Source organism: Rhipicephalus sanguineus, chromosome 9 (assembly GCF_013339695.2).
Source record: "Rhipicephalus sanguineus isolate Rsan-2018 chromosome 9, BIME_Rsan_1.4, whole genome shotgun sequence".
In the NCBI taxonomy this organism is placed as follows: Eukaryota; Metazoa; Arthropoda; class Arachnida; order Ixodida; family Ixodidae; genus Rhipicephalus; species Rhipicephalus sanguineus.
In genome coordinates, this window is record NC_051184.2 from 120,005,659 (window position 1) to 120,018,319 (window position 12,661).

Below are 12,661 nucleotides of genomic sequence, written 5' to 3' on the forward strand. Positions count from 1 at the left end.
ACCAATTTGAAACGTGTATCATCTATGTTAGTTTTTTTTTTTTATCCCTTGCCACGAGTTAGCTGAAAGACCTTTTACAGTCCAGCCAGGCAACACTCACCGACACAACATAGGCATGCAACAATATTAACACAAACGCGAAGCTACTTCAACCGAGTGAGAAATCAAATGTGACCTGAATTCTGAATACGCAAGCAACATAAAGACCAAGGTGGGTCATGCACAAACAAGGTTGTTCATTCTGCTGCATATACACCAGGTGAAATTGAAATTATACCACCACTGTTTGAAGTTAGAACTGCAATCGTGTTTCTTCTCCATCCCCATTACAGAGTTAGTACAACAGTATGTCCTTCAGGCATTTCTACACCTCGGCGTATGTAACTTGTTTTTACCAGTTGTGACCAGCAGTCATGGCAAAAAAATTTAAATTAAAACAACATTCAACTCCACATTAATTAGATCCCCCCGAGCACTCGATTTTTGTTTGCTTGAACAGTAGTGTGCTGTACATCAAAAATAATCACATTGGCAGAGGCACTACCACACTTGACAAGATGTGTCACTATTTACACTAATGGCAAAATAACTTCTCCATTTCTCACAATGCTCGTAGCAAATAATTAACTCCTGAATGTACACGAAGCTAGCGGTTGAACATCACCGTAGAAGAAAAGTCCGGCAGACTACACTCACGCATTGTGGGAATCGATTTCATACGCAGCAGTCAGCGAGTGGCAGCCTATGCCAGATCTCTTGCTTTGAGCGAAGTGTTACAAGATATATCGACGTCTTCGTGTGAACTGAGTCATGTGGATATGGTGGATTTACCAGACATGCAGAGTACACTGGCGTGTAAAGGATAGCTCATGGTCTGACGTAATTTCAGCACGCACGTTAGAGCAGAGATGTCGGTTTTATTGCAACAAAGTGCACGCTAAGGTGTGATGATGTGTGTGTCAGAAGTAGCTGTCATAAGCGTACTTGCACATTGCTTGACTATGGCTTGCGGAGTTATAGGTGTGCATATAGAATGTTTATTACATTAGAATAACAGAGAGCTGAGCTAGTTGGTAAGTATTCATTCTAAAAAGACAGGGTGTGCAAACACGGACACAAGAAAGAAGTCAGGACACCACAAACGCCGGCATTTGTGGTGTCCTGACTTCTTTCTTGCGTCCGTATTTGCACGCCCTGTCTTTTTAGAATGAATTTATTACATTGATATAAAAACAGATAGCCAATACTACAACCACAACTGGCGTTGCCCTGACATGACACTTGCATTGGGTCTTTTTCAGAGGCAGTTTGGATCACTGGTGTGGCTCTGTGGTAGAATATCTGACTGCCATGCAGAATGCCTGGGTTCGATTTTGGCTTGAGCAGTGATTTTTACTCCTTGCTTCCGTCAGGATATTTCACCCATCGACAATGCCACCGATACCGGCACCACATTTTCTGGGACACGGGCTCCTTCATGCTGTGGCGAGTTTGGTTTGTCATACACTCACATCTTCCTATGCCAATTTTGGTATGTACACATTAAGGAGATGACCATGAGAGCACCAAGACGTAGGCAGCTAGATAGATAGACAGAAATGGTCAAAGTGCCTTCGGTTCACTATGAAATGCTTCGCATTTAAAAAGCATTATGATGAACTGCGACAAGCAGATGTACAAAGCTACATCCAACCACCTTAAGTTTTCTACAAACATCAGCGTTTGAGAGCCCTGTAAAATAATTCTTGAAAATGTGACGCATTAATCAATAGTGCTGGTGCCTTAAGGAGATGCAGTTTCGCCAACAGGCCATAATGCTGCCGACCTTTTGCACCATGATGCCTACTCTTTAATTAATACAAAATAAAACTAAGGTGTGAAGACAACTGCATAAAAGAGCAGCCTCCATGGAAAAAGCTAGCATAAAGAATAATAAATATGCCATGCTGCTACGTGCATGTATTTCATGTTAGGTACACAACATGCCTTCTTGAATGCCATTTGGTGACAAGATGCACCACACTGGAGCATATGCACAATGCAATGGCAAACATGCACTGCCTTAGAGCTGGCATTACAGTGACAAAAGCTGATTAAAGGGACACTAAAGGCAGACATCGGCTTAGAATGGAAAATTGGGCTAGCTGCAATACTTGCATGATTGATGCAGCACTGAAACACAATTGATGCAGTGCTCGTCCCGTGCACTCTGTTTTACGTCTTTGTGTTTTAAAGCCGCATCAATCGAGCAAACATCGGTTTAAGCTACACTCTCAAAAGTCAATATTAATGACAACAGTGCTTTAGTAATTTCAACATTAAAGTAAATAAAGGACATAAATGGAACACCAGCCGGACATTTTAGTACTAGCCCAATGACGTAGCCCGTGCTTGGCATAATCCTATTACCAGCACGCCATCACTTGTAATATGAAGGTAATCCACCATTTTCATTTTCCTGAGCTGCCCCTGACGTTTTGGTAGGGGCTGCAACTACTGGTATTGCCAGAACAAAAGCCTCCGAGATGAAGGGGCGATTTTTCTGCTAGGAGAAGAGCGCATACACCCTGGCATTGTGAAAGAGGTAGATTGCATCACATTGCAAGACTGCACAAAACGCTAGCTATGCACTTCTTGTTGATTCCTGGAGAAACTACCATTTGGAAATTAAGCTAGGTGTTCAAAAATTGCATCTCAGCAAAGATTTGCTCTGAATAACAGCCACCAATCTCGAAGGCTTTAAGGGGCTTTTTGAGCATTGAGAGCACCACATTTGATGGTAGGAGCAAGCAAGGCTGTGTACTTCAATTTGAGCATTAAACAAACACTGTGTGGTTTCTGGATTTTAATATTTTTCTGTGAGGTTTCCTGGAGTTGAAGTCGACTCTAACAATCCACTTCAACTTAATATTTGCCTTTAGTGTCCCTTTAAGCACTGCTGAGGATGCTGCAAAACTGTGCATATAAATGTTATACAATACTTATATGAAATGCGAGATGAAGATCTATGACCATGACGGTAACTCACACAGATACATTCTTCCGGAGGTTTTTCGCAGGAATGTAGTGAACTGCTGCAGAACATGTTACAGTTGAGACCACAGGCAGGGCAACAAGTCTTGTAGTTCACTCGAGTAATGAACCAAGACGTCACAACAAACCTTGCGTGCTTGCCAAGGTAATCAAGGAAGCCTGCGGAATGGCCGACATGTTTCCACTTGTCCAATGAAACAATCGGGCCTTTTGGTCACGGTGGGTCAGGAATGCAAACTAAAATGCCTCGAGCTGGAAGACGCGCCTGCACGGTTGGGCAAATTGTAAAATGTCACAGAGCTGTCATGTTGACAGTTACTGTACGGTGCTCGTAATGCAGGAAATGGCAGTGACTATGCCCACAAGCTAGGACACAACACATCCTGGGGCATCTTCCATCCTGGTGGCGTGCAGATCACCGCAACGGGTAGGATGACTGGTTCAGGAAGGCAGAACGTGTATCTTTGGCTTTCAGCAACCTGCCGCGCCGGGCAGCCGACAGCAGCAAAGTGCTCGTTGGTCATCTCGTAGCGACCCCGTGTACTTAAGTGTCACATTTAGAGCAATAAGCTTGCGTAAGGCTGCTTTTCAAAGTAGCGATACAGTTTCGACGAGAACAGTAGGCTTCGGAAGTTCGTCATGTGCATGTCTGGAACGTAGTGCTCCCGCGTGTTCCTGACCCGGAAGAGTGGACTGCACTTGCCGTACACGTTGACCACAGCCGACCGCTCGGGCACCAGGACATTGTCCTCGATTGGATGGTTCGGGCTTCTCAGAGTGGCCACTGCATCTTTGGCGAACCCAGTGGCGACGAGGTACACCTTGTGCTTCTCCGAGAGTCGATGATACTTGACCTTACGCTGCGTCACGAAACGTATTTGGAGCGAGCTCGCCACGATGTCGTCCGAGAACTCGTCGCAGAAGTAGTGCGTATGAAAGAGCACCAGCGGAGCCTTCGTCTCGTTGCTACGCGAGCTCAAGAAGTTAAGCTCGCGTGCCAGCTGGTTGAGGTCTTTGGCTGCGGCCAGCGAAAGGAACTGGTTGGTCTGCAGGAACAAGGCGTTGCGGGCTCGCTTCTTGCTTCGCAACAGGCAGTCGGCGATGCGCGCCGACTCGGACACGTTCGAGAAGCGTCGGGGCAAGTTCCACGGGAGGAGCTTGACGCTGGCCAAGGTGCGTCCGGGCACCGCTGCCAGTAGCCTCTTGACGTCGGGCAGCGAGTCGGCGTCGTAGAAGACGAAGTCGTCGACCCCGATGTGGCGATGGTAGACGACGAACTCAACCAGCGTCAGCGGAGTCGACGACGAGACGAGCGGAGGCACGCAGACGCTGAAGTTTCGCGTCTCGTTCGCCGGGGACGTCGACTCCAAGGGCACCAGCTGCGACGTGTCCACGCGGCCGGAGGCGGTCGTCCACGAGAAGGAGACCGCGACGGGCTCGATCGAGACGTCGCGGACGGCACACTCCAGGAGGACCGCCGACGTCGAGTCGCCCTTGCTGTCAGCAGTTGCGCTCAGTGTGGTGACCGCGAAGCTGTCCGACCGGACGTGGTGCACGCCGTCGAACCACAGTAGGCAGCCGAGGTCGGCCGGGAGGTCTCGTTCGACGACGGCGACGATTCGCGACACGTTCGCGCCGTCCGCGGCGACGTCCCAATACGCCGAGTAGACGAAGAGCGACCAACTCTGCGAGGCGAAGACCTCTCGCCATACGGGGAACACGACGGACGTCAGGGCGCCGCCGGAGTCGAGCTGGGAGCGTCGCAGCAGCTCGATCTGCCGGTCGCACTTGACGGCCGCCTCCTTCGTCTCGAACACGTCCATCACCTCGAGGATCACTTTCATGTTGGCGTATCGGCGCTCACAAATGAGCAACGCCAGGACGGAGAGAATGCATATGACAATGAGGGCCAGCTGCGTGTACTTCTTCATTTTGCCGCTACTTCGACAGGAACAGCGGGATGCTTGTCTCGAGAAAGGGCTCAACTTCTACGGGCTGTCTCAGCAGGTCCGGGCCGGCGTCGTTTGTTCCCACCGTGAGGCGCCATGCGCTCCGACACGTTCACGCAATCCAACAGACAAATATCTGCACATTTAGCGGTCAGCCTTGCGTATCAGACAACTAACTCAAGTACGCGTTGGGTGAAACAAAAACACTCGCGAAACTGGCGAAACTAATAAACCGCAGTGCCCATTTGCCTATTCTGTGGTCCAGACCACAGGATAAATTTCAGCTTTATTTGGTAGACCAGACCACAAAATAAAATGCAGCTTTTTTTTTAAAGGCGACAGTACAGTGTACTGCAAATTTTCACCGTTTTTAACTGTGGAGTTAAGTACAGTTGTAGTAAACACCAGCTAGAATGTACTAGAAGCGTTTTTTCTATAGTACACTGCACAGAAATTATCATCATCACGAACCGGCACGCGTTCTTTTCGTCTTCATCTTCTGCTTCGCTTCGCTCCCAGATTTTTTCCGGCGCGGGATGAAACAACTCTGATGGGCAAGAGAACGAAGAGAGAGACAGAAGAAAAGAAATTCTTGGCGAAAAAAAAAATTATTGACGCGCTGGGATCGTACCCGCGATCCGAAGTCGAGCATCGTAACCACTAGCCGGAGGGAAAGGAGGAGGGGAGAGAGTAAAGCTAAGCATAGAAAGAAAGAGAAATACAGAAAGAGGGAGTGATAGAGAGAAAGAAGTAGAAAACAGACAAAGAAGGCATAGAAAGAAATATATAGAAGAGAGAAAAAGATGAAGGAGGAAAGAGAGAAATTCTTGGCGAGGCGGGATTGGAGCCCGCGTACCCACGGTCAGAAGGCGAGCGTCGTAACCACTAACCGGAGGGAAAGGAGGAGGGGTGAGAGTAAAGCATAGCATACAAAGAAAGGGAAGAAAGAGAAATACAGAAAGAGGGAGTGATAGAGAGAAAGAAGTAGAAAACAGAGACAAAGAAGGCATAGAAAGAAATATATAGAAGAGAGAAAAAAATCACAGCATATCCACGGAGTGAATAATGATGAGTGGGCGAAGCTGCGGAGGTTCATCGGTAAACCGTGAATCTTCCGTGAATTCTGCCCAGTACATCATTACCGACGTGAGATCGGGCGCGTTTATACTAAAGGTTCGATGAGAGTTATGACGACTTGCAGCTCACTTTAATTATACATGTACGCTGTGAATTTTCATTGTTTATTCACAGGAGAAATCGCACACACGCACTACCTTGGAGGTCAAAATCCAGTGCCTATATATATACGGGGTGGTCATGTGAACGGCTGTGCAGCGCGAGCGGTCGGTTTTAGGGGCGAAGCGGCACCCGTTCGTCCCTCGTAGTCGTAGTGGTCGTAGTAATCGTAGTGCGTAACCAGTCTTACGCTTTGACCTCCAAGGTGGTGCCGGTGGGAGATTTTTCCTGTGCGTTGTTGAACAATAAAAAATTCGCAGCGTGCGCGTTAACTAAAAGCCGAATTCTTCTGTCTCTCATTCTCCATTAGCAGCCATTGGCGTGTTCCAGTAGGAAACGTTAGTAGAAGTAGAAGTGTAAGTGTTAGCTAAAAGCCGACTTCTTCTCTCTCATTCCCATTAGCAGCCATTGTTTACCTCCAAGGTAGTGCCTGGTGAGCTTTCTCCTGTGCGTGATTAAACAATAAAAATTTTGTTCAAAACGCCGTTGATTGATGAAATAAACCAACGAAAGACGCCAGATGTTTTGTAAAGCAAAACGAAAGAACGCCAGATGTTTCTAAAGCAAAACGAAAAGACGCCAGCTGCTTAACGAAAGACGCCAGATGTTTTCTAAAGCAATGGTTTTCTAAACAATGAAAATTCACAGCGTACATGTAAAATTAAAGTGAGCTGCAAGTCGTCATAACTCATCGAACCTTTAGTATAAACGCGCCCGATCTCACGTCGGTGATGATGTACTGGGCAGAATTCACGGAAGATTCACGGTTTACCGATGAACCTCCGCAGCTTCGCCCACTCATCATCATTCACTCCGTGGATATGCTGTGATTTTTTCAATCAAGACGCTGCCGCGACGCTGCCTCGCGACGCTGCCTGCGTCGGCGCCGCTGCGCCGCGAGGCAAGATAGGGGGGGGGGGGACCGTAGGAGAGGAGAAAGAGGGGGAAGCGTAGGAGAGGAGAGGGCGATACATATCACGTACTGTCGCAGCGCGTTGTCTTTAGGGAGCCTTCATGTGTGCACGCCCCCTCCGTTTTTAAGACTGGTTATGGGAGAGGTGAAGTGGAGAGGGGTTTGGGAGAGGGGAAGGGGAGAGGGTGGGTGGAGAGGAACAGGGGTAGATGACATGGGGAATGGTGAGGGGGAGTGGAGAGGAGGTGTGTGGAGAGGGTATGCGCGTGCGCAGTAAGGGTGGTCATGACGCACACCACCACCACCACCACCGGACAGATACTGCCGTTTACTGCCGGCTGCCGGGAGATACGCCGGACAACGGAGACGTGACAAGGTTAGACTAAGAGGAGCTACGCCCCTAAAAGATGAAGGGGGAAAGAGAGAAATTCTTGGCGAGGCGGGATTGGAGCCCGCGTACCCACGGTCAGAAGGCGAGCGTCGTAACCACTAACCGGAGGGAAAGGAGGAGGGGTGAGAGTAAAGCATAGCATAGAAAGAAAGGGAAGAAAGAGAAATACAGAAAGAGGGAGTGATAGAGAGAAATAAGTAGAAAACAGAGACAAAGAAGGCATAGAAAGAAATATATAGAAGAGAGAAAAAGATGAAGGAGGAAAGAGAGAAATTCTTGGCGAGGCGGGATTGGAGCCCGCGTACCCACGGTCAGAAGGCGAGCGTCGTAACCACTAACCGGAGGGAAAGGAGGAGGGGTGAGAGTAAAGCATAGCATACAAGAAAGGGAAGAAAGAGAAATACAGAAAGAGGGAGTGATAGAGAGAAAGAAGTAGAAAACAGAGACAAAGAAGGCATAGAAAGAAATATATAGAAGAGAGAAAAGATGAAGGAGGAAAGAGAGAAATTCTTGGCGGGGCGGGATTGGAGCCCGCGTACCCACGGTCAGAAGGCGAGCGTCGTAACCACTAACCGGAGGGAAAGGAGGAGGGGTGAGAGTAAAGCATAGCATACAAAGAAAGGGAAGAAAGAGAAATACAGAAAGAGGGAGTGATAGAGAGAAAGAAGTAGAAAACAGAGACAAAGAAGGCATAGAAAGAAATATATAGAAGAGAGAAAAAGATGAAGGAGGAAAGAGAGAAATTCTTGGCGAGGCGGGATTGGAGCCCGCGTACCCACGGTCAGAAGGCGAGCGTCGTAACCACTAACCGGAGGGAAAGGAGGAGGGGTGAGAGTAAAGCATAGCATACAAAGAAAGGGAAGAAAGAGAAATACAGAAAGAGGGAGTGATAGAGAGAAAGAAGTAGAAAACAGAGACAAAGAAGGCATAGAAAGAAATATATAGAAGAGAGAAAAAGATGAAGGAGGAAAGAGAGAAATTCTTGGCGAGGCGGGATTGGAGCCCGCGTACCCACGGTCAGAAGGCGAGCGTCGTAACCACTAACCGGAGGGAAAGGAGGAGGGGTGAGAGTAAAGCATAGCATAGAAAGAAAGGGAAGAAAGAGAAATACAGAAAGAGGGAGTGATAGAGAGAAAGAAGTAGAAAACAGAGACAAAGAAGGCATAGAAAGAAATATATAGAAGAGAGAAAAAGATGAAGGAGGAAAGAGAGAAATTCTTGGCGAGGCGGGATTGGAGCCCGCGTACCCACGGTCAGAAGGCGAGCGTCGTAACCACTAACCGGAGGGAAAGGAGGAGGGTGAGAGTAAAGCATAGCATACAAAGAAAGGGAAGAAAGAGAAATACAGAAAGAGGGAGTGATAGAGAGAAAGAAGTAGAAAACAGAGACAAAGAAGGCATAGAAAGAAATATATAGAAGAGAGAAAAAGATGAAGGAGGAAAGAGAGAAATTCTTGGCGAGGCGGGATTGGAGCCCGCGTACCCACGGTCAGAAGGCGAGCGTCGTAACCACTAACCGGAGGGAAAGGAGGAGGGTGAGAGTAAAGCATAGCATACAAAGAAGGGAAGAAAGAGAAATACAGAAAGAGGGAGTGATAGAGAGAAAGAAGTAGAAAACAGAGACAAGAAGGCATAGAAAGAATATATAGAAGAGAGAAAAAGATGAAGGAGGAAAGAGAGAAATTCTTGGCGAGGCGGGATTGGAGCCCGCGTACCCACGGTCAGAAGGCGAGCGTCGTAACCACTACCGGAGGGAAAGGAGGAGGGGTGAGAGTAAAGCATAGCATACGAAGAAAGGGAAGAAAGAGAAATACAGAAAGAGGGAGTGATAGAGAGAAATAAGTAGAAAACAGAGACAAAGAAGGCATAGAAAGAAATATATAGAAGAGAGAAAAAGATGAAGGAGGAAAGAGAGAAATTCTTGGCGAGGCGGGATTGGAGCCCGCGTACCCACGGTCAGAAGGCGAGCGTCGTAACCACTAACCGGAGGGAAAGGAGGAGGGGTAGAGTAAAGCATAGCATACGAAAGAAAGGGAAGAAAGAGAAATACAGAAAGAGGGAGTGATAGAGAGAAAGAAGTAGAAAACAGAGACAAAGAAGGCATAGAAAGAAATATATAGAAGAGAGAAAAAGATGAAGGAGGAAAGAGAGAAATTCTTGGCGAGGCGGGATTGGAGCCCGCGTACCCACGGTCAGAAGGCGAGCGTCGTAACCACTAACCGGAGGGAAAGGAGGAGGGGTGAGAGTAAAGCATAGCATACAAAGAAAGGGAAGAAAGAGAAATACAGAAAGAGGGAGTGATAGAGAGAAAGAAGTAGAAAACAGAGACAAAGAAGGCATAGAAAGAAATATATAGAAGAGAGAAAAAGATGAAGGAGGAAAGAGAGAAATTCTTGGCGAGGCGGGATTGGAGCCCGCGTACCCACGGTCAGAAGGCGAGCGTCGTAACCACTAACCGGAGGGAAAGGAGGAGGGGTGAGAGTAAAGCATAGCATACAAAGAAAGGGAAGAAAGAGAAATACAGAAAGAGGGAGTGATAGAGAGAAAGAAGTAGAAAACAGAGACAAAGAAGGCATAGAAAGAAATATATAGAAGAGAGAAAAAGATGAAGGAGGAAAGAGAGAAATTCTTGGCGAGGCGGGATTGGAGCCCGCGTACCCACGGTCAGAAGGCGAGCGTCGTAACCACTAACCGGAGGGAAAGGAGGAGGGGTGAGAGTAAAGCATAGCATACAAAGAAAGGGAAGAAAGAGAAATACAGAAAGAGGGAGTGATAGAGAGAAAGAAGTAGAAAACAGAGACAAAGAAGGCATAGAAAGAAATATATAGAAGAGAGAAAAAGATGAAGGAGGAAAGAGAGAAATTCTTGGCGAGGCGGGATTGGAGCCCGCGTACCCACGGTCAGAAGGCGAGCGTCGTAACCACTAACCGGAGGGAAAGGAGGAGGGGTGAGAGTAAAGCATAGCATAGAAAGAAAGGGAAGAAAGAGAAATACAGAAAGAGGGAGTGATAGAGAGAAAGAAGTAGAAAACAGAGACAAAGAAGGCATAGAAAGAAATATATAGAAGAGAGAAAAAGATGAAGGAGGAAAGAGAGAAATTCTTGGCGAGGCGGGATTGGAGCCCGCGTACCCACGGTCAGAAGGCGAGCGTCGTAACCACTAACCGGAGGGAAAGGAGGAGGGGTGCAGAGTAAAGCATAGCATAGCAAAGAAAGGGAAGAAAGATAAATACAGAAAGAGGGAGTGATAGAGAGAAAGAAGTAGAAAACAGAGACAAGAAGGCATAGAAAGAAATATATAGAAGAGAGAAAAAGATGAAGGAGGAAAGAGAGAAATTCTTGGCGAGGCGGGATTGGAGCCCGCGTACCCACGGTCAGAAGGCGAGCGTCGTAACCACTAACCGGAGGGAAAGGAGGAGGGGTGAGAGTAAAGCATAGCATACAAAGAAAGGGAAGAAAGAGAAATACAGAAAGAGGGAGTGATAGAGAGAAAGAAGTAGGAAACAGAGACAAAGAAGGCATAGAAAGAAATATATAGAAGAGAGAAAAAGATGAAGGAGGAAAGAGAGAAATTCTTGGCGAGGCGGGATTGGAGCCCGCGTACCCACGGTCAGAAGGCGAGCGTCGTAACCACTAACCGGAGGGAAAGGAGGAGGGGTGAGAGGTAAAGCATAGCATAGAAAGAAAGGGAAGAAAGAGAAATACAGAAAGAGGGAGTGATAGAGAGAAATAAGTAGAAAACAGAGACAAAGAAGGCATAGAAGAAATATATAGAAGAGAGAAAAAGATGAAGGAGGAAAGAGAGAAATTCTTGGCGAGGCGGGATTGGAGCCCGCGTACCCACGGTCAGAAGGCGAGCGTCGTAACCACTAACCGGAGGGAAAGGAGGAGGGGTGAGAGTAAAGCATAGCATACAAGAAAGGGAAGAAAGAGAAATACAGAAAGAGGGAGTGATAGAGAGAAAGAAGTAGAAAACAGAGACAAAGAAGGCATAGAAAGAAATATATAGAAGAGAGAAAAAGATGAAGAGGAAAGAGAGAAATTCTTGGCGAGGCGGGATTGGAGCCCGCGTACCCACGGTCAGAAGGCGAGCGTCGTAACCACTAACCGGAGGGAAAGGAGGAGGGGTTGAGAGTAAAGCATAGCATACAAAGAAAGGGAAGAAAGAGAAATACAGAAAGAGGGAGTGATAGAGAGAAAGAAGTAGAAAACAGAGACAAAGAAGGCATAGAAAGAAATATATAGAAGAGAGAAAAAGATGAAGGAGGAAAGAGAGAAATTCTTGGCGAGGCGGGATTGGAGCCCGCGTACCCACGGTCAGAAGGCGAGCGTCGTAACCACTAACCGGAGGGAAAGGAGGAGGGGTGAGAGTAAAGCATAGCATAGAAAGAAAGGGAAGAAAGAGAAATACAGAAAGAGGGAGTGATAGAGAGAAAGAAGTAGAAAACAGAGACAAAGAAGGCATAGAAAGAAATATATAGAAGAGAGAAAAAGATGAAGGAGGAAAGAGAGAAATTCTTGGCGAGGCGGGATTGGAGCCGCGTACCCACGGTCAGAAGGCGAGCGTCGTAACCACTAACCGGAGGGAAAGGAGGAGGGGTGAGAGTAAAGCATAGCATAGAAAGAAAGGGAAGAAAGAGAAATACAGAAAGAGGGAGTGATAGAGAGAAATAAGTAGAAACAGAGACAAAGAAGGCATAGAAAGAAATATATAGAAGAGAGAAAAAGATGAAGGAGGAAAGAGAGAAATTCTTGGCGAGGCGGGATTGGAGCCCGCGTACCCACGGTCAGAAGGCGAGCGTCGTAACCACTAACCGGAGGGAAAGGAGGAGGGGTCAGAGTAAAGCATAGCATAGAAAGAAAGGGAAGAAAGATAAATACAGAAAGAGGGAGTGATAGAGAGAAAGAAGTAGAAAACAGAGACAAAGAAGGCATAGAAAGAAATATATAGAAGAGAGAAAAAGATGAAGGAGGAAAGAGAGAAATTCTTGGCGAGGCGGGATTGGAGCCCGCGTACCCACGGTCAGAAGGCGAGCGTCGTAACCACTAACCGGAGGGAAAGGAGGAGGGGTGAGAGTAAAGCATAGCATACAAAGAAAGGGAAGAAAGAGAAATACAGAAAGAGGGAGTGATAGAGAGAA

The 12,661-nt window shown here is 47.2% G+C and overlaps 1 protein-coding gene across 1 annotated transcript; it reads right to left on the bottom strand.

Moving 5' to 3' along the window:
- Positions 1-1,174: 1,174 nt before the first annotated feature.
- Positions 1,175-5,182, bottom strand: LOC119406080 (uncharacterized). Its single transcript, XM_037672938.2, has one exon. It carries the CDS (start codon positions 4,962-4,964, stop codon positions 3,591-3,593), a length of 1,374 nt encoding a protein of 457 aa, XP_037528866.1. The 5' UTR covers positions 4,965-5,182; the 3' UTR covers positions 1,175-3,590.
- Positions 5,183-12,661: the final 7,479 nt, after the last annotated feature.

Excerpts from the sequence above, each read along its gene's own strand:
- LOC119406080 (XM_037672938.2), bottom strand. The coding sequence starts at position 4,964 with ATGAAGAAGTACACGCAGCTGGCCCTCATTGTCATATGCATTCTCTCC.